The sequence below is a fragment of the Euleptes europaea genome, chromosome 7 (genome assembly GCF_029931775.1).
Source record: "Euleptes europaea isolate rEulEur1 chromosome 7, rEulEur1.hap1, whole genome shotgun sequence".
Lineage (NCBI taxonomy): Eukaryota > Metazoa > Chordata > Lepidosauria > Squamata > Sphaerodactylidae > Euleptes > Euleptes europaea.
In genome coordinates this window covers 16985616-17007107 of record NC_079318.1, presented here as the reverse complement: position 1 = coordinate 17007107, position 21492 = coordinate 16985616, and the positions used below count along the sequence as shown (strand labels likewise).

The 21492-nt window shown below is 43.3% G+C and overlaps 1 protein-coding gene across 1 annotated transcript in view; it reads left to right on the top strand.

Annotated features, from left to right (window-relative positions):
- Window positions 1–18402, top strand: part of AGPAT4 (1-acylglycerol-3-phosphate O-acyltransferase 4) — a 63993-nt gene extending 45591 nt beyond the window's left edge. The window contains exons 5-8 of the mRNA XM_056852986.1: window positions 1217–1319; window positions 2740–2815; window positions 6264–6462; window positions 18196–18402. Coding sequence (XP_056708964.1) covers window positions 1217–1319; window positions 2740–2815; window positions 6264–6462; window positions 18196–18287 — 470 coding nt within the window. The 3' untranslated portion in view covers window positions 18288–18402. The remainder of the gene's footprint in view (window positions 1–1216; window positions 1320–2739; window positions 2816–6263; window positions 6463–18195) is intronic.
- Window positions 18403–21492: the final 3090 nt, after the last annotated feature.

Here is a 21492-nt window from a genome sequence, read left to right as displayed (position 1 = left end):
TTTCAAATTCTCAGAATTTTTATTTTGAACCTTGGGGTCCCTGCACCGAACAAAAAAGTCCTAGTGGTCCCTGGTCAAAAAAAGGTTGGGAACCACTGGCCTAGAGGCATGGGCAGGGCAGTTAATTTGCTGCTTGAGTGCTCAGTCAGGGGATGTTGCAGGTGAATGGCAAAGTACAACTGAAGAGTACAGCTGTAGCTAAAGATTTGCTTTTCAGGTTAAGAGGAGGTGGGAAAACCAGCCCTAGCCTCCTCACTTTTTCTAATCTTTCCTTGTCTCCTCACTCACTGTTTTCCTTAGCCACCCCTTTCCTTTACCTTGCTTTTCTCAGATTCCCTGTTACACAGTCCAAGGCCTCCCCTCTTCTAGCCATTTGCCATCACAAGAGGGTACACATAGATGGCTACTGACCACACGCTCGCCCTCCACTTGCTGGGCCCCATAGTTGCATTCAATTATTGCTAAAATAAGTCAAAAGCATAATTTCAACAGCACCTCACACATAATAATTTTTGGCAGGAATCCAGCACTTCAGAGGAATTCAGCTAATGTTAAGGCCCGTGGGACGTGCAGCACAGAAGTACTTGGACATGTTGTCATGTGAAATAGTTGGGAGTGTCTGTGATGGATGTGGAAGACTTGGATCCAGAGCAACCTTTCCATGGTCATTCATGGCATACGGTTTTCTCTCTTCCCCCCTTCTGCAACAGCCTGAAATTCCCCCTCTCCCCCAATCATGTTCCTTTCTCCAGCAACAAAATTTTTTTGGGAGGTCATCTTGGACTGCCATAGGAGGAGAGGTCGCAGGTGGAGGTTCATGGAAGTGTTAAACTGGCTCTGAGTAACTGTGCTGTTTTTTTCCCCTTTGCCAATGATTATCATGTAGATGAAGTCTCCGCTTTTCCTATTTGCTTTTTTGTTAATATGAAAAATGTTTATGGTTCTGTTTTTTAAATGGAACTTTAAATCATGAGTTTCTCAAAATTTGTATTGAGTGCTCAGTCTCATTTAACCATTGAAGGCTTTACTGAAGCTGGAGACTTCATTTTCATATTTATCGAGAGATTACATGCAGCCATAATTTGTCCATAATTACATGCAGCTCGATTAGGCCAAGCATACTATTAGCAATGCTTATTTAGATGAGTCCAGTAATTAATAATAAAAACAAATCTGTATTTGCGATCACAGTGTGGTGTCTTGTCTTCCTTTGTAGTTTCAGCTGTGTATGATTCCACATTGAACTTTAGGAATAATGAAAATCCAACTTTGCTGGGAGTTTTAAATGGGAAAAAATATCATGCAGATTTATATGTAAGGCAAGTATATTCATCTTACTGGTTTGTTCCTTTATATAATTGAATGGTGAAGGTTGATGGTAACCAAAATAGGTCATGGTTTTGACTGATTTATGTGCTTTTATGCTTGAAGAGGTATGTATGAACATTATATAACTTATTTGGACATGTGCTTTCAAAGTGACTTACAAAAATGATATCAATAAATAACAACAAATGAGGTTGTTTTTTTTAAAATGCTAACAAACATCAGCTGCAGGTAAAAAATAATTCTCCCCACTGCAGTTAGACCAACTGGAAAATAAAGTGAAAATGCTTCCCCAAAATTTTAAGTTTTCATAGAATCATAGAGTTGGAAGGTCCACCAGGGTCATCAAGTCCAACCCCCTGCACAATGCAGGAAATTCACAACTACCTCCCCCTCCACACCCCTAGTGACCAGAAGATGGCCAAGATGCCCTCCCTCTCATCATCTGCCCAAGGTCACAGAATTAGCATTGCTGACAGATGGCCATCTAACCTCTTCTTAAAAACCTCCATGGAAGGAGAGCTCACCACCTCCCGAGGAAGCCTGTTCCACTGAGGAACTGCTCTGTTAGAAAATTCTTCCTAATGTCTAGATGGAAACTCTTTTGATTTAATTTCAACCAGTTGTTTCTGGTCCGACCTTCTTGGGCAATAGAAAACAACTCAGCACCATCCTCTATATGACAGCCCTTCAAGTACTTGAGCATGGTTATCATATCCCCTCTCAGTCTTCTCATCTTCAGGCTAAACATACCCAGCTCCTTCAACCTTTCCTCGTAGGACTTGGTCTCCAGACCCCTCACCATCTTTGTTGCCCTCCTCTGGACACATTCCAGCTTGGCTACATCTTTCTTAAATTGTGGTGCCCAAAACTGAACACAGTACTCTAGGTGAGGTCTAACCAGAGCAGAGTAAAGCGATACCATCACTTCGCGTGATCTGGACACTATACTTCTGTTGATGCAGCCGAAGATAGCATTTGCCTTTTTAGCTACCGCATCACACTGCTGACTCATGTTCAGTGTTTGGTCTACTAAGACCCCAAGATCCTTTTCACACACACTACTGCTCAGACAAGTCTCCCCCATCCTATAATTACGCATTTGATTTTTCCTACCTAAATGCAGAACTTTACATTTGTCTTTGTTGACGTGCATTTTATTAGTTCTAGCCTACTTCTCCATCCTGTCAAGATCATCCTGCATTTTGGCTCTGTCTTCTACCGTATTTGCTACCCCTCCCAATTTAGTATCATGTGCAAATTTAATAAGCATCCCCTCTGTTCCTTCATGCCGATATGTGCCCAAGCATTGTCCAGTAATAACTTCATTTTTTATTGTTGCTGTAAATGAGCATATGTAAATGTAGGGTGGCTTTGTTTTCACTGTATGATCTCCTCTCTTATCATTTGTAGGAGGATTCCATTAGAGGAAGTCCCAGAAGATGAGCAGCAATGTTCTAATTGGCTTCACAAACTCTATCAAGAGAAGGTTGGTTTACTGTGCAATGGCTTTTGTTATGATTAAAGATCTGTATGTAGTTGGCAGTTTAATTTTTCTTGGTATGTTTGTATTAAGGTATGTTTCCAACTGTGCTCAAAAAACCCAGCTATTCATTAGAAATTCCTTGTGGGTAGGGAGAGAGTGATGGATACGAAGAGCAAAAGAAATGCTGCTTGCTTCCTTAGCAGGATACGTAGTTCCTACTATTATTGACATGTTCCCTCTGTCAGGTGCAATACTGGAATTGCAGTATTCCCTTCCCCCCCCCTTCATCCTCCCTTTTAAAATCTACTGTTCCTTCATTAGAATCAATTTGTATATTCAGACTATTGACTGTCATGTGTTTCAAGTTGATTAGAACTTGGTAACCCGTCATGCTAAAAGTGGTGGCTGACATTTAGAGAACTCCCTGCTGCATTATACCAGAACCTAGATCCTGGGGGTAGGAAGACAGGAGTTCAGAGAGCCCCTGCTCAGTGATGGAACACGTTGGGTGACCTTGGACCATTCCCTCTCCCTACCTCCCTACCTCACTGGTAGGGTTGCCAACCTCCAGGAGGTAGCCGGAGATCTTCCGCTATTACAACTGATCGCCAGCCGATAGAGATCAGTTCCCCTGGAGAAAATGGCCGCTTTGGCAATTGGACTCTATGGCATTGAAGTCCCTCCCCTCTCTAAACCCCACACTCCTCAGGCTCCGCCCCAAAATTTCCAGGTATTTCCCAACCTGGAGCTGGCAACCCTACTCACTGGGTTGTTTTGAGGCTAAAGTTGGGGGGACACCCCTCAAGTACTCATCTCCTTGGTGAATAAAAGGAAACAAAAGAGAAACTTTAGAAAAGTTCTGAGGAGATTATTCTTGTTCAAAGACCTCCCTTTGACATGTACCTGTGGGGTGGCTGTTTGGGGGGAAAAAAAACACTTTGTACACATGACAGAATTAAAACTTCATACAGTTCAGATCTGCAGGAGAACTTGGCCAGTGTTGCTCTGACTCATGGTTGATGTACTTGAATCACCAGGGAGCATTGGCCCACAGTCAGCAAACCTCTCTAGTTCTTTGCATAGGACCATTCGGGAATAGCCATAATATACAGAGGATTGCAGCAGGCTGTAATTCACAAAAGTTTATACTGGAGTAAAAACTGGTTACTCTTTAAAGTGCCATAAGACCTGTGTTTGTTATATGTATGAATGGGTGTACCTTGAATGTTGACCATTGGAAGCTGCTTTATTCTAAGTCAAAACTTTGCTGACTATAGCTCAGTATTGTCTCTTCTGACTGGTATCACCTCTTCAGGTTTTTTCTTGTCACTTGCTTGGTAAGATTTATTGATTATTATTATGTATTTAAAACTAGCTACCTTTCTACCCTACAGGAACTCAAGATGGCTTACCTCATAACCAATGATAAAATACATAAAACCATTAATTTAAAATCAATAATTTAAAACTGCCGGTAGGCCGAAGAATAAAATTAATCCAATGCCATCCTGAATAAAATAGTCTTTAGCTGCCTCCTAAAGGTCGAGAGTGGGGGTACCAGGCGCACTGCTCTGGGGAGACTGTTCCATAATTGTGGGGCTGCCCCTTAAAAGGTCCTTTCTTGTATATCCAATAGGGCAGGGGTCGGCAAACTCATTAGTCAACAGAGCCAAATATCAACAGTACAACGATTGAGATTTCTTTTGAGAGCCCAAACGCCTTTTAACAACCATTCATGCATGGGAGGTTTTGCCTTGGATTTGCCGCTCTTTAGATGCTCATTTTCCCCATCTGCATTCTCAAAACTCTGCAGGGGGGCTTACTGTTGAGTTTTGAGAATCTGGATGGGAAAAATGTGCATCTGAGTGGCAAATCCAAGGCAAAACCTCCCATTCATAAATGGTCTTTCGCCTCACCTACCTGCCCGGTCCCTTTAACCGGGGATGCCGGGGATTGAACCTGGGACCTTCTGCGCGCCAAGCAGAGGCTCTGCCGCTGAGCCACGGCCCCTCCCCATGGCCCTCCAGGGTCTCAGGGGGAGGTCTTTCCCATCACCTTCTTGCCCGGTCCCTTTAACTGGAACAGCTGGGGGTTGAAGCCGGCGCCTCCCTCCACCTGGCCAAACGTGCCCGGCTGGAGCACTACCCAGGTCGGTGGGCCGCCGTGCGAACTTTGCTGAAACTTGGAGCTGGGCTGGGCGCACAGCTGGGGCCCCCCTGCCCCCCGGGGCTCTCGGCGCCGCTCCAGCTCTGCCCAGCCCCTGTGCCGCTTGGCTAAATTTAGATGGGTGGGCACCACCGAGGGGCCTGGCCGGCGCCCCCTCCAGCCCGGCCAGCGGCCGTGCACCCTGATGCGTCCCCACCGACACTGCCCTCCTGCGCTCGGCCCGGCGGTTCCGGGGCTCACCGTGCTTGCCGTAGTAGTTCTCCTCGCCGCCTGCCATGCTTGCTGCCCCGGCTCGGCCCTGCCCGCCACCGCCTCCTCCTCAACGCCTCGGCCTCCTCTGCCAGCCAAAACTAGCAGGAAAAATCCTGCCCGCTGATTGGCTGCCGCCGCCCGTCTTGGCACCGCTGGCCCTCGAGCACCGCGTGCAAAACCCAGCCACGCTGTGAGGGGAAGGAAAGGGGGGGAGGAGGAGGAGGGCGCTTTCCAGAGCCGCACTCAAGGGGCCAAAGAGTTGCATGCGGCTCGGGAGCCGCGGTTTGCCGACCACTGCACTAGGGTAGTTTCTCAGGCTAACGGAGCAATCAAGAGGGTCTCTGTGATCTTAGTACCTGGGCAGCAGCATATAGGAGACTATGTCCTTCAGATAGTCTGGTCCCAAGGCACATAGGGCATTGAAGGTCAAAAACAACACCTTGAATTGTGCTTGGGAGTGGATCAGTAGCCAGTGTAATTGCTGTAATATTGCAGTCCCATGATCCTAATATTTGGCCCTGACCAGCATGCTTGCTGTAGCATTCTGCAATAGCTTTCAAACACTCTTCAAGAGTAGCCCCAAGTAGAGTGCATTACAGTAGTCCAGTCTAGATGTAATTAAGATATGGATCACTGTGGCAAGATTAGGCTGACCCCGGAATGGGCACAGCTGACCCACCAGCTGAAGCTGGGCGAAAGCACTCCTAACCACAGAAGCCACCAGATTTTCTAAGGTGACCGCTGCGTTGAGTAGCAGTCCCAAGCTGTGAACCTGACTTTTCAAGGGGAGCGCAACCCCATTCAAGATAGGGGAGATCTCAAGTCCCTAGTCTGCTATTGAAACGGGTCCAGAAAGATCCCTTAACAGGAGATGCCAAGGACTGAATCTGGGACTTTTGGCACGTGAAGCAGATGGTCTGCCACTAAACCACATTTCCCTTCGCTGCTAAGCTCTGCCCCCTCCTTTGATATCATCCCTTATGATAGCAAATTGAGATCAAAATGTTTTATACCCCTTTTTTGCTCTTATCAGGACTCCTTTCAAGAGGAATACTACAGAACAGGAGCCTATCCTGGCACTCCCATAGTGGTCCCCCGGCGGCCATGGCCTCTGTTGAACTGGTTTTTCTGGGCCTTATTGCTGCTATATCCTTTATTCAAACTACTCATCAACATGATCAGTAGTGGCTCATCACTGACTCTTGCTTCTTTCGCCTTTGTTTTCGTTGCAGGTAAGGTTTATGCAAGCAGACTCCATCTAAGAATAAGGGGAAAGGAAAGTGTCCCCCTTCCACTCTGTCTTACCTTTTAGAGATATACATTCATTTGGAATGGATAGGCAGAGAGGAATGTCATGTATTAGCTGGTCAGTTGATGGCTCTGGAGCTCACTTAGGTGTGCTTTCACTGCACTGTTAGGCATCAAAAATATTTTTGCTGAATTAATCTTTTCATGTATTTATTTATTTACATCACTTTTAGTCCGCCTTTCTCACTTGGACTTAAAGTGGAATACGCAGTGTGAGTTGATACAATCAACAGGATGGGACATTCAGTAACCAATGCAATAGGATTAGCATTGTCGAACCAACCAGAAGTCTAAAAACAGAACAGAAGCAAAGCATAAGTATTAACATGACACATTAAATGATGCAGAATTCCACAGTAGGACCCTTGTTTCAACAAGCTATATGTGGCAGTATAGACCTCAGTCCCTAATAATTTTTCTAACTTTGTGAATCATTTAGTGTAGTGCAAGTCTGTTGCCTACGTGAAAGTGCCTATGGAAAAATACATTTGAGAAGGGAAATCAAGATATGACCCTATTGGAACATAACAGAGTAGGTCCTCACATATCTGTCATCTCAGTCCTGTCTGATGTTTAAACTACATGGTTGTAAAGAAATATTATGTACCAAGCTATTAGAAAAGGACACGGGGCTCCTGTGGCTAATGCCATGCCATGAAGACTGCAATTCCTCCCTCACAGCAAGCTGTAATGAAACTGCAGGTCAGGCACACGGGCCCCTCGCGGCCATGTTTCTTATACTTTCCCCCACCCTTGCCACGTTGGACCGAAAGCTTTCCAGTTTAATCTCCAGTTTGCCGTGAGATCCAAAAGTGGGCTCCTTGGCAAACTGGACTGCATGTTGGATGTCATGGCAAACTGGAGCTTGATCAAGCCATGATGTTTTTTAGTCAGGCTCCATGTGAGAGGGAGAAAAGAGGCAGCAGGAGCAGGGCAACAAGATGTGTGGGTGCCCAATCACTGCTTGTTGCAGCTGAAGTCTTGGGGATTAAATTGGTGATAGGAGGAAGGAAGCGGAGGGCACTGCACTGTGGTAATCACTACCCAAGCTGCAAACCCAAGGCACTGTCATTTGGCATTTGGCAAAAACTCCTTGAGGCTGATGGTTAAGGACTGAGCAATGTTACATTTGCAGCAGCATTGATTTCACAGCGTAGTCCATTTTTGCTCTTCTGCATACGACAGGAGCGAAAGGACCTGCCAACTACCAGTGCAATTCCAGGCATCATGTTTCCTGGGGTCAAATGGATAGCTGAGGGGAAAGAAATGCAGGAAAAATCTCCATCTGCTGGCCCCTTTCAGTGGTGGTTGGTTGGATATACCAAACAGTTTGTGTTTGTTCATTACTAAAGATATTTTTAAAAAGATAATCAACATATTTTGGTGCTTGGGCACTATCGGTCCATAAATGGTGGTGGCAGGGAGGGATGTTTGTGTCATCTTAAGGAAGCGAGTTCCTTGGTAATGTTCAATATGGAGGAAATATTGTGACTTTTGTTGCTCAAGGTATGTATTTTGTTAGCCAGTACCTTCTTGCATCTTGGTGTAGCTCTTGGATTTAGCGACAGTGAATCCCTCTATGATATCATCTGAGCAACTGAAGTCTCACCAGTTGTAACTTGGTGAAATGGAGATATACGTTTTTCTTCTCACCATAAAAGTTTAAGCATCAAATAGTTTGTTTAATAACAAAAATAAACTTCTGTGTGAATGCAAGCTTGATAGTTAGGAACCTTTTAAATTCCTGGTTGGCAGCTAATTTTTGCCCGTGGATCTTTTCACAAATATGTTGTGGTGTGAGGTGTCTTCCTTAAAATGGCCAACCAAGAAGACTCTTCGCCCTTATAATGTCAGCCATCAGCTTGGGATCTTTTTACTCCATAGCGGCGAGGTCTCTCCCCATTCCTGTTCTCCCTCCTGTCGCGAGAATTTTAATATTGCATATTATTATTATGTTGAGTATTATTAGTTTGTGTTAAGAAAAACCAATTTATAGATCTATAGTTTATATTAACCTACAACTTAAATCCACACATGGGAACCTGACTTTTAGCTGACCTTAGCTCCAATCAGGACTCTGACCTAAAGGGTCACAAGTACTTGCCTTACCAGTAATTAATCACCCTATGCACATCAGATGCCCCAAAAATTTATGCAAGGTTATTAAAACAGACAACAAATTATCTGTTCACTAAGGGAGTAATTGTTTTAAGAACATTGACTGATAGGCTTGACGGGCTGATATCAGGGCGACACTGAGGAAAATTATTATGGAACCGGGATCGTCTATCCTAAGGAATTTAAAGGGAGGGGGCACTTATCGGGACCCTTCTCATGGGCTAAACACATATAAGGCTAACCCAAAACCCCAGTTCTTTGTCCTTCCTAGGAGAGAAAGAGATCACCTCTGTCTCCCTGTGGATTGACCTCAGAGCGCTCTGATACCTTTATTGTTAGTGTGTCAGTTTTATGTGGGTCTGCTACCTTTTATATTTGTCTATTTACTGGATTATTCTTGCTTTTCCTACCTGCTCTATATGTCTGCTTAAAAACTTAAATAAATCTATGTGTTTGACCAATATATGCTCACAGTAGTGTGTGTGAGAATGCTGTGCTGAGAAAGTGTGAACTCTCCCTACCTTGTTACTTTCTCTGGGAAAGCTCTGGTGAGTAGGCTGACAGAGAAACCCATCCTACACCAAGACCCAGGAAGGAGGCAAGGAAAAATTCTTGCAACACCTCCCTTCTGTTCCATTACAAATTCTGTGCATGTTATTGTTTCCTGGAAGTCCGAAAGTTGGCGTGCCAGCTCATAGGCCAGCCACTGGGATCACGTTTTGCTGCTTGCTCTTTTGCTTAGTAAGGATGATTCAGGTAATGGTGAGAAGGAGAATGCGGTGTGTAGATGAAAAATAAAGCAGGTGAATGAGGGAGGGAGGCCAGCTGAGGAAGCAATTCCCTTGCATCCCTCTCTGGGGTGTGGTTTAGGAGCTGCCAAGAAACTCATCTGTCATTTTCGAGTCTTAATAAATGCTGTTTAATGCAGACGTTTCAAGGGGCATGGAAAACTCCACTATGTGCAGAAAAGAAATGGAGTGGGAAAAGCTCAGACAAAATATTAACTCCATAAGGTTGTATATCTAAGTTCCTGTGGTTGTTTTCACTGTGTCAAAAAATGAATGTGAGAATTTTGCTTATTCTTATGATACAGAAGAGTCTTTGTTGCCGCTGAGATGATTTTGAAGCCCATTAGCAAATATTTGCTCGTTGGTAGACTTATGTTTTAGGCGATTCATTATTCTGTGTTCATACAGCTCTGTTTTAACGTCCAAGCGCTCAAAAACAGAGTTATCAAGATGGCAGAACCCTGGTTTTGCTGATCTCCTTTAAAAGTTAATGTCCCATTTCATAATCCTCTGACCTAGTTTACTCGGTTTACAGTCATGGAGAATTTTTCCTGTAGCAGCAAATGGAAATTAGCAGAATGTGTCCTTGAAGGTATTTGTTTAATTCATGGCTTAGCAGCCTCTTAAAATAGAGAGTTGTTTCAGTTGGCACAAGGTCTCTATAGTGCAAATAGTCAACAGGGCTTCCTGATTCTGCACCATGCCAGTTCAGAGCACCAGCTTACAAGACTTGCTTCACTTTGTCAGACCAGAGATTTCAGGATTTGGTCATCCCTTGCGTTTCTGTTCAGGTAAGACATCCACTGTAATTTGAAAGCATCCTGTAAGAAATTGGAGTGCATTTCTCTTGCCTGTAATACTCTTTTTCAAGCCATCTTCTTTCTTTCTCGAGGTACCTCTAATCTTACCCGTCATATTCTGTAGTAATGTATGGTATCCATGCTATGTCAATACCTGATCTCAGCCTCTATTAGGAGTAGGCAATTAGCTTTTTGTTTACACTGGAGCAATAGGCCAACAAAGTGCCATATTATAATTTGGGTTACTAAAGTATAGTGAACCAGCGTCTACCTGTAGCAGTTAATGCAGCTGAATTCTTGAAGTTTATATTGGGAATGACCCTATAAATGCTGCTGTGGGCAGTTGTTTGCACCGAGGTACACAAACCTGAACCATATTTTTGCACCAAGGAAAACAGGGCCATGGAACTCATATAAGTCAGGCAAATGATGCACCGTTGCATATATATTGGATAATTTCCTTTTGCTTGGAACAGCACCCGACACTGAAGTGCTAGCCATCAGAAATCCTGCCTATACACACACAACCATACTCCAGGCTTCTGAGGGCCACTAGACACTTGATGTCAGAAAACTGCAACCCAATCTCCTTTTTTTCTCTCTAAAGGCAACAGCAGCCCGGGGTGGGGGGTGGGGTGGCGGGAGATTTGGGTTGGTGCCATGGCACACGGGGATTAATCGTTTCCTTATGCTGCTTTCCCAATTCAAATGTCTCTCACTAATGCACACACACTCCAAAACAAACTGATTCCCTATGGATATCTGCATGGCTTTCCCTGTGAGGCATATCAAGAGGGTGATCTGCTTCAGGTATAGGGTTGCCAACCTTCAGGTGATTGCTGGAGATCTCCTGCTATTACAACTGATCTCCAGCTGATAGAGATGAGTTCACCTGGAGGAAGTGGCCGCTTTGGCAATTGGACTCTCTGGCATTGAAGTCCCTCACCTCCCCATACCCTGCCCTCCTCAGGCTCCGCCCCAAAACCTCCCGCCGGTGGTGAAAAAGGACCTGGCAACCCTACTCAGGTACCCACCACAGAGGGGAAAGTGCTGAATCTGTGAGGCAAATTGGGGCTCGCTAGTTATTGCCCACAAGTTTTCGAGCTTATCTTTGTAGCTACAGCTCGTAAAGAGGGTTTTTTTGGGTTTTTTGGGGGGCTAGACCTTAGCATACAGTTCCGTTTATAGTTGCAGAAGCCATGACCTAATAACCATGTGTGAGATTTTGTGCGGAAGGCTTTTATTCCAGTATCTGCAGTTAGAATCACAGAGAGAGGGTTAGATAAAGTGGGCTAGAAAGGGTTATGTGAAATGGTCTGAGATGCTTCCGAGGAAGCAAGGCCCGCTGCCAGTCCAAGATGATGGTAGTGCTTTCTACATGTGGCTGCTTGTGGACATAAGTGGACATAAGGCCACCTGCATACTTTGCTGCAAACCTAAAATACAGGTTTGCATCTTGCCTGCTACTTAAGGAACTGGACAGTGGAGTGTCCAGTCTTGGATGGGGCTTGGGGTAAATTTGCTTAACACAAATGCAGTGTTACCAGTGCAGAAAAAGCAGCCAACCACACACTGAACCAGGTGAATCAGCTGTCAGTATAAGGTGGCTCTTCTTTTCATAGGGAAATACTAAATTGAGGATGTGCTTCTGATGTTTATGATTTATTACAGGGACAAGAATGTTATTCTCACCTTATTATACCCAAAGGTTTTAATTTTTGGTACGTGATGGAAGATGGGTGCAAAATTATTAGGTTCTCGTGCAAAGTTGCATCAGAAATTATTCTTTTATTGACTTAGTAATTGTATTTGGGTTAATGCCATTTGTCAAAGGCCAGGAAGAGTGGTGCTGTGTTTTTAAGGCGGAACTCAAAATGGCGCTTGTGAATATTTTATGATAAGAGTTGTATGGGTATCTGAGATGCAGTGGAATGTTTCCAGCCCATTCATTTTACAGGCAAGAGAATTAGCTAATGTAAAAAAAAAAAAAAGCATGAAAAATGATGAGAAATCTAAAGCTCTGCATGACTGCAATTAGTACATGGCCTAATGCTACAGTGAAAGCTGCGTCTATTGACTGGGGGGAGGTTAATGGAAAAGGTATTCTTAGCAATGTTCAGTTCAGTGTATACAGTTTATCGTAAAATTAATATTCTAGCAGAGTCTGTTCAAAGATTTTAAAGCCATCATCTCTGCAGTCGATTAGAGTTCAATGATACAAGCAGTGGTCAGTCAGGCAATTACAGAAAGAAGGAATGCTGTTCGTATAGTGACACATGTTGCATGTATTGTTGCCTGCTTAGTGCATGCAGGTTAGCTGAGACAGTCTTGAAAGAGCTGCCTTTTTAAGACTTTCAAGCAATTGTGGATTTTAATTACTGAGTCTTTTCCCAATAAAAATATGCACAAAACCACACGGCGATGAAAACCTTTGAAAACCATATATAGTAATGTATGTTCACATAAAGCACATAAGATGTACAATCCAAAGCTGCAGAGCTGGGAAGAAAATTGCAAAATAAATTTGGAAATTTGCCATAGTTGAAATGCACTACAGTGGGAGTTGTGTTTTGAAAATTCGAGGACTGAACAGATAACAATTATGTGTGTTAAGTTACTATTTTAGAATATATGTTAAGCTACTATTTACAGATCAGACACTATCTAGGTTAGCTATAGAAGGTATTCAGTACATTGATATTTTCCAATGTTACAAGTACTATATTAGGTGCTCTAATTTACTCCTAATGAGTGATACCCAATTCATCTCACATCCTGTTCACCAGTGGTGATCAGGCAGCTGATTAATTGAATCGCTGTTCAGGTCTTCACAAAGGGTTGCCAACCTCCAGGTACTAGCTGGCGATCTCCTGCTGTTATAACTGATCTCCAGCCGACTGAGATCAGTTCCCCTGGAGAAAACGGCTGCTTTGGCAATTGGATTCTATGGCATTGAAGTCCCTCCCCTCCCTAAACCCTGCCCTCCTCAGGCTCCACCCCCAAAACCTCCTGCTGATGGTGAAGAGGGACCTGGCAACCCTATCTTCTCAGCCTGTTCACATCTATTTGTAACAGCAGGCTACTTGCAGCCCTCAGAAGCCAACTCCCAGCTTCGGATCTTCTGCTGGGGAAACTGGAAGTGGGGGTGAGGAATCAGCAGCCAGCTCCAAGCAAATGCTGTTATGAGGAGTTTCAGAAATTCACTTTGTTTAGATACAGCCACTGATTCCTCTTAATCTCTTTTTCTTTTGCAAAAGAAGGATTTCGCTTTGATTTCTCTCTGTAGTTTCCTGTTACACCTCTATGTACCCATTTGTAACGACAGCCCTTACAAGGTATATTTTATATATATTGCACATCGCAGGAAGCTCTAGGAGGGTAGTAATGTTTGGAGAGACGCTGCCTGCCTCTGAGTATCTGCAGAATTAAATGTTGAAATTATGTAAAACCTCCCGTCCTGCCTCTCCTCCATTTGAATTTCTCTTTTGATCAAAATGGAATTGATTTAAAACAGACTTCCAAATTCCTAAAATTGGAAAATAAATGGATTATTGGATGTATTTATTTATTTATTTTTCATATTTGTAGACTGCCCTCCCCAGCAAGCTGGCTCAGGGCAGATAACATCATTTAATTTTTTTTTTTTTTTACAAACATATAAGAACAATAAAACTCAATGAAATCAATCTGAAAACAGTACTAAAAGTTGGCATATAAATCCCCCTACTGCAAGAGCCCACACAGACGGCTGCCCCTCAACCAACTATTTCAGTACGGATTCCAGGAAGAAACGGGGTAAAGAGGGAATTCCTCTTTACAATGCTGCCCTCGCCTGATCACGGGAATTAGCAGGAAATAAAATCTTTCTAATCTCTCATCCTGGAAACTTTAACGCATCCCAGGCTTGCTGAAATGCAGCAAATAAATAAACATAAAAATGGGGAAAGGATTCAGAAGCACAGCTGAATCTTCACATAAGCTGTTGGCTTGAGCTGCAGGAGAAATGCATGCGTTTGGCGAAACGCATGCGTTCGATCCTGGCTGAATCCTGGCTGAAACAGGGAATAAAGGAGGCTAAAGCGACCGTGCGTTTTCGCCCATGATTTTCTACTATCCAAAAGTATTTTTGCCTGCTCATTGAATTCAATTTGAACAATATTGAAACAAGTTATGAGTCAAATGTTTGGAGCTCCTGGGAATATTTTCTGTAGATCCAAAGAGTTTTCTTCTGTTGTGCATCCTACCAGTTCATTCCAGAGGTCATTCTGGGCTAGGAAGCAACCATGTTAAGTGCCACTGATCTTGGATTAGGCACTGTAAAACCACATCTTTTGCCTTTAGGTCAGCGGTATATGCAGCTTGCTTTGTTGGCGAGTAATGTCAACGAGGAAACAGAGTCGAGCTTGTGGGACAAGCTCCTCCCTCTTTGGAATGGCCTGCTCAATCGCTACTGTGGAAACTGCCCCACGTATCTAGAGTTCCTCTTGGCTCCAATCCAGTTGAATTTAGTAATGACTAAATCCTACTGGGAAAAGTTATAATTAACATATATTGCATTTTTGTTGGTACATATTCGTCATGGTTGCCTTTGGCTGGGTTTGTTACCTTTGCCTCGGTCGCCTGTCTATCCGAGGATATGTGTACATGTGGGACTGGGGGGAGGAGGCAGAGGAGAGAGGATGAAGACCCTTTTTGTTATATTTTGCCTCTCTCTTACAAACTAAGCTCAAAAGTCACTCTTCATTATAGTGCTTAAATCTCACCTCCCCATGCATACTGTTCCCCTCTCTTTTTTTCCACTCTGCTACTTGAAATACCTGTTTCTAACCATAGCAAGAGGAGGTGGAGGGATTGGGGGTTGCTAACCTGTTGCACAAGTCATGCCCACTAAGGGGACCACATTTTGCTAACCACCCACTATTGGCTCCTATTTTAAGAGTTTTTCATTCAGCTTTAGTAGTCATCTAAAGTCAATGCAACTCTTTTCAACAACTTAAGCAGCTGGATCAGTTTTAATAGGATTTGATTCCATAAGAGCATGAACATGTATCTTTGATGAATTGTGCATGTGTGGATGTGTCTGTGCTTCTTCTTTCTTTCTCTCTCCCCTCCTTCCTTCTAGGACTCTGCTAGGTGACTAATGGTTAAGGATCTTGGAGAAGGCTTAAAGCTAGTAAGTGAAATTATTTGAGCTCTCCCAGAGCCAAAAGTCTCCAAGGGAAATTATCACAATGGGGTGCAGCACTGGATGTTGTGAAGTCTGAACTTCTCTTTTTGCGCCTTCAAGCTGCTGTTGAAATTCCAATTAACATTTTTCAGTAACTGCATTTTCCAGATCACTATTATTACCTAATTTTTGTCTGTTTTGGGAGGAAGACTGATTTAAACTAGATAATAAACTAACTTGATATGTTAGAGGCGGCATCTGACCAAGTTTTCTAATTCCATAGTAAAGTTTTCATATGCTGCAATTATCCCAAGTCCAGTAGACCAGCAATAACAAGAACCTTGAAGGTGGAAAGACTTGTGTAGGATCAAGTCCCCATTTAGAAGCTGGGATAGAGTCTTCAGGGTCTGCAGCTCCTTTAATTTCGCTGGGGCTAGTATGGAAATTCTTAAAAGCAAGAAATGAGCAACATCAGGATTGCTCCACTATTTTTAAAACATCCACATACTAGTCACACTTCTTTGATGGAGTGTGGAGGGGGGGGCACTGAAAGCCAAGGGGAAATCTTAGACCCTAAATAAGAATTTATGGTAGACTTAAAAAAAAAAAAAACAACCCATGAATAATTCCAGACTTTAAAGAGAGACTGTTAGGCCAAATGGGTTTTTGTTTGTTTGCTTTTGCCACGGAGATAATTTTTTTATGAAGTTATAGGAGCAGGTCTGACCTATAGAATAGAGAACTACAGGAAAAAGTCCAGTAGCATTAACACTACTTGCAGTACAACCAATTCAAATTCCATAAAACAGCAAACACAAGCTTTTGAGTTCCCCACAACATCAAGCCGGATGTTAAATGTAAAAAAGAAGGGCTAGAGTAGACTTTAACATCGTACCCCTGACAGCTCTAAGTCTTCTGTCTGAAGCTTTCTTAAAATGGAGATTAGGTGTTGCAGACTTCATTAGATCACATGCTATTGGATGAAAACAGACTTCAGGGTTCCTGAGATAGGGAAAAGAGAGACGTTGACGTAGGGTTGCCAGGTTGCTCCTCGCCATTGGGCAACCCTACTTTGAGGTGAGGGTGTAATATGGGCCTTTGAGAGTTTGAGAACACCACGACACATCCCAGCCTAGAAGGAGAGAGGTCTGTAACCAGCACAGACTGAAGACCGAAGGCCTTGTAGATCCTATCTGGATTTCATTCAGCTGAACATCAACATTGGCTTATGAGCTATCTTTTTAAAGATCCAGTGACAGAGATTGTGTACATAATGTAGTTTCAGGTACTTTTAATCCCCTTAATTCCTACAGGAATATGCTGGAATCTCTTCCATCAAAATCAAGACGATTTGCAAAAGCTGCATGCGGGCTCGACTGGGCCCTAAATGAGTGATTCTTCCCGTGCTGCAGTAAGCCAAATATCATCACACGGAGATGGCTGGAGTCTTTATATCACAGATTTGGGACTTGCTAAAATAAGATTCTTCCTGCTCTTTTCTTTCTGGCTGCAGTTGCTTTCTTGTTACGGAGACCTCAGTGCCTGATGTTGCTGGTGTTGCTGGTTCCTCTGCTCTTACAAATGTAGTTATGGAAAGCGTCTTTGCATCCTGTTATGTTCAGACTCGCCAGGTAGTCACAGAACTAGACAGATGCGAGGTGGAAAGCAAACTTCATGGGGGCTTTACCATTAGCGCGCAGCGTTCGCAGGCTACACCTGCAGTGGCCTTCCCTTTCTGTCGGTCTCTAATGAGAATACTTTCAATGGAGGACAGGGTTTTTGTGGTTTTGCGTATTATCTCAAAACCACACGGCGCAGACAAACCTGCACTTTTCAAAACTTCTGAATGCTTTGGTTCCTGAAAGTTGTGTTTCTTGCCAGGTAAGGTCAAATAGTAGCTTGAGGAAAGGGTTTTGGGGAATAACCCCAAAGTTGTCTAACTTTGTGCCCAATGAACGGCTTGTGAAATGCCTGTAAATGACTAGGCAGTTAGATCTTTTTAGCACCAAAATAGGATCATTGTCTTCTGCTCTTTTGGTTTGTGTGCTGGCCTTTTGCTGGCCTGTTATATGGTCCAGGGGACTAGAGAAACTGCCCTATGAGGAGCGGTTAAAACTCTTAGGGCTGTTTAGCCTGGAAAGAAAGCGGTTAAGGGGAGACATGATGGAGGTCTATAAAATGATGCATGGTTTGGAGAGAGTGGACAGGGAAAAGCTTTTCTCCCTCTCATAATACTAGAACACGGGGTCATCTGCTGAAGCTGGTGGTTGAGAGATTCAAAACTGATAAAAAGAAAATATTTCTTTAAACAATGCATAGTTAAATTGCGGGACTCCCTGCCCCAAGATGTGTTGATGGCTGCCAACTTGGAAGGCTTTAAGAGGGGAGTGGACATGTTCATGGAAGAGAGGAGTATTCATGGCTACTAGTAAAAATGGATACTAGTCATGATGCATACCTATTCTCTCTAGGATCAGAGGAGCCTGCCGAATATATTAGGTGCTATGAAACACAGGCAGCTGCTGGACTTGATGGGCCTTGGTCTGATCCAGCATGGCTTTTTATGTTCTTATGACTTGAAATGAAGCATTTATTTGTATGATTTCCTGACTGGTCAGGGATGCTTGTTTTCTTTTATATGATGTCCTATACCATTCTACAGTGGGTGTAACACACAGCAGCCTTGTTTTCGCAGATGCTCCTCTCAGTGCTGTCTGAAGGTAGATTTTGCTTTCTCTGACTGTACCTAACAAATATACCCTGATGCCATTTTTCTTTTTTCAGCTTCCGTTGGTGTCCGATGGATGATAGGAGTTACAGAAATTAACAAAGGTTCAACTTACGGCAACCGGGGTAACAAAGGGAAACTAAAGTGAAACTCTCCGGAGACTGTTTCACACCTCAAGGGACCCATGCACACCTGCTGCAAACTGTTGTGCAGGTTATTTTTCTTCAGACACGAGGATGAGGAAGAAGCCCAGCGGAGGGCAAGCCAGATGATAGCGGAATTTAGACTCATCTCTCCTTCCCCTTCACCCTGCTGGTTGATATTCTGCAGTTGAGTCTATAATTCCCCCCCCCCCCAATGCAAGCCCCCTTCCCATGTCTAGCTTTTCACATGAAGTGTCTTTAATAATTAGGAAAATATATGCAAAGGGGCAGCCTAACCAAGAATGCTTTTAAGCAGTTTTCTCTCATTCTGTCCCCTTGAGGGAAAAATCCTTCTAATTGCTCAAATTTACTTTCCTACTAAGTATCCATTTTAGTTTTTTGTATTTACAGAACATGAAAGGTATAACCTCTTGCAGGGACAAATGTCTCTGTTAAGTAATCTGAAACAAAGCTGATTATACAGACGTGTCAGTTCACCTTAGGTATCATTGCAAAATGCAAGGAGGAAGTTGGAAAGAGACACCTTCCCATAAGGCATGCCTAGTTCCCATCTCTGGGTAGCATGAAAGGGGTAAAGGATCTGTTCCCATCTATGAGACAGATCCTCAGGATGTGTGTGTGTGTGATGTAACTAAGCCTGTGTGGTGTAGTGCTTCAGAGTGGTGGTCTCTAATCTGGAGAACCAGGTTTGATTCCCCACCCCTCCACGTGCAGCCTGCTGGATGACCTTGGGCTAGTCCCAGTTCTCTCCGAACTCTCTCAGCCTCACCTACCTCACAAGGTGTCTGATGTGGGGAGGGGAAAGAAAGGTGATTGTAAGGTGCTTTGAGACTCCTTAAAGGTAGAGAAAAGCAGGGCATAAAAACCAACTCTTCTTCTTCTATAAAAGACTAAGTGTAATTTGGCCATGGTAGCTGTACAGTCAAGTGCCGTGACAGAAAAGTACCTGTATCATGGGCGTTATCAGTGGACTGCTATTGAAGTACCTTATCAGTGGACTGCTATTGAAAAATCAGGTGATTTTAAACTGCAAGTGTGATAGTGGGGCTGCCCAATAAGAGAAGCTGTGCCCGCCCAGTTCCTGCCTTCTGGGAGGCACAAGAACCATCTGTGGTTTAGAAACTACCACCACTGTGGGTGAGTGGTTTAGGACTTGAATCTCTTCAGTAGCTGTTTTCCTTGTAGGATTGCTCAGTAGTGTTGCTGTAACTTGGGGGGGGGGGAAGGTCTCGACAAAGCTAATCGCTTTCCTGATGCAGCCAGTACCCCCTTGAACAGTTAGGCATCTTTGTCTGAAACTGCATTGGAAAATGCTTAACTTTGATTAGATAACCTCCCCTCCCCAATCATGTTGTCTTGCTGTTTCCTCAGACTGTTGTGGGTGAAAAAGTGTTGAATTTTTCCCATAAAGGGTTGCAATATAATTTACAACACACAAGCAGAAATAATGAAATAAATGAAAAAGGTTTTTTCAGAGAGAAATATCCATAGTAATAGAAAGCAAAGGTTTCCTATTTCATTTCATACATATCAAACTAAAGGTCCATTGAAATCAATGGCTTAGAAGAGTAGCTCTGTTTAGTATGGCACTGTACGTATCATAAATTAGTAGAACAGAATGGTACAATGCAGAGAAAAGCACATTACAAAAATATTGTCAAGGGAGAAATAAGCAACTATACTTTCCTCCCAGAAAGTATCAGTTCCTTGTGCTGTTGGCATAAATTAAGACATCAGATAAAACCATATCAAATCAAGGATAAGCCAAAAGGGAATCATAGCTTTGAATTCCAAATACAATTCTGGGGCACCTGATAATAAATATAAATACATAGAAACATAGAGTTGGAAGTGTCCTCCAGAATCATCTAGTCCAATCCCCTGCACAATGCAGGAAATTCACAACTACCTCCCCCCGCCCACACATACATACCCAGTGACCCCCTACCCCATGCCCAAGAAGATGGAAAAAAAAACCCAAAAACAAAACCCATCCTCCAGGATCCCTGGCCAATCTGGCCTGGAGAAAAATTGCTTCCTGACTACAAAGTGGCGATCGCCATTTTCCTGGGCATGTAAGAAAGGGCCACGAGAGACAAACACTGACGTAGACCTCCCTCTCACGATCTGCCTAAGTTCACGGAAAAAGGTACATGAGCCAGGGTAAATAGTAAATGTTTTGAACGGCAGCTTTAAAGTAAGACTTCTGAAATAGTACCAACATTATAATTATGTATCTTGGATATATAAAGCAACCAACCCTAAAACTACAGAATAGCCTCTGAGTCTCTTCTGTGCAACTATGCTCACAAGGCATCCATGGATCCTCAATTTTGCCAGGATCAGAGTAGCATGCCTATTATATTAGGTGCCATGGAACACAGGCAGGATGGTGCTGCTGCAGTCGTCTGGTTTGTGGGCTTCCTAGAAGCACCTGGTTGGTCACTGTGTGAACAGACTGCTGGACTTGATGAACCTTGGTCTGATCCAGCAGGGCCTTTCTGATGTTATGTCCATTGCCACATCTAAACAACTGGCACAACAGCTACTGCTATGGAAATTCTTTGTAGAAGAAAAGCACGCAAGCCCCCGAGGCAAATTTTCTATCAGCAGCTCTTGTGCCAATAATTTAAATATTTCTTTAGAACTTTAAAAAGTTTAAAGTTCAAAAGAAGTTTAAAAAGCAAATTGGAGGCGTGCCAGTGATTTGCTAATATACTACCTTGGATCATGTCCAGGGACACAGAAAGAACACTATAAGGACTACACATAAATCCCTGGGAAAGTGTTTAAAAAGTCTGTAGTTCAGTAGTCAGAGGGAGAAAGGCTGGCTGTGGATGGCAGAGAATTGATTATACTATTAAAACACTAGCATCTTTTAGAGAAGGGAATTACACAATAAGTGCACCAAACCATTTTAATGTCTGATACATTCCTTGCACTGAGTTGGAAGCATATATGGTGCAGGTCTACAGCCTTCCAGTGATAATTCTTTTGCCACTATGAAAACTTTCTAAATCTGGAGTGGTACCTTTAGGAACATAGAAAATACCGGCAGGTAAGATCATTTGACAATAAGAAGATACTTGTCAAAATAAATTTTAAACTCTAATTTGGTGTAATAAAAACATTTCCATATTGTCCTGTTTACGTATCAGTGTTCACCCTCCATGAGGAACTGTTATGTTT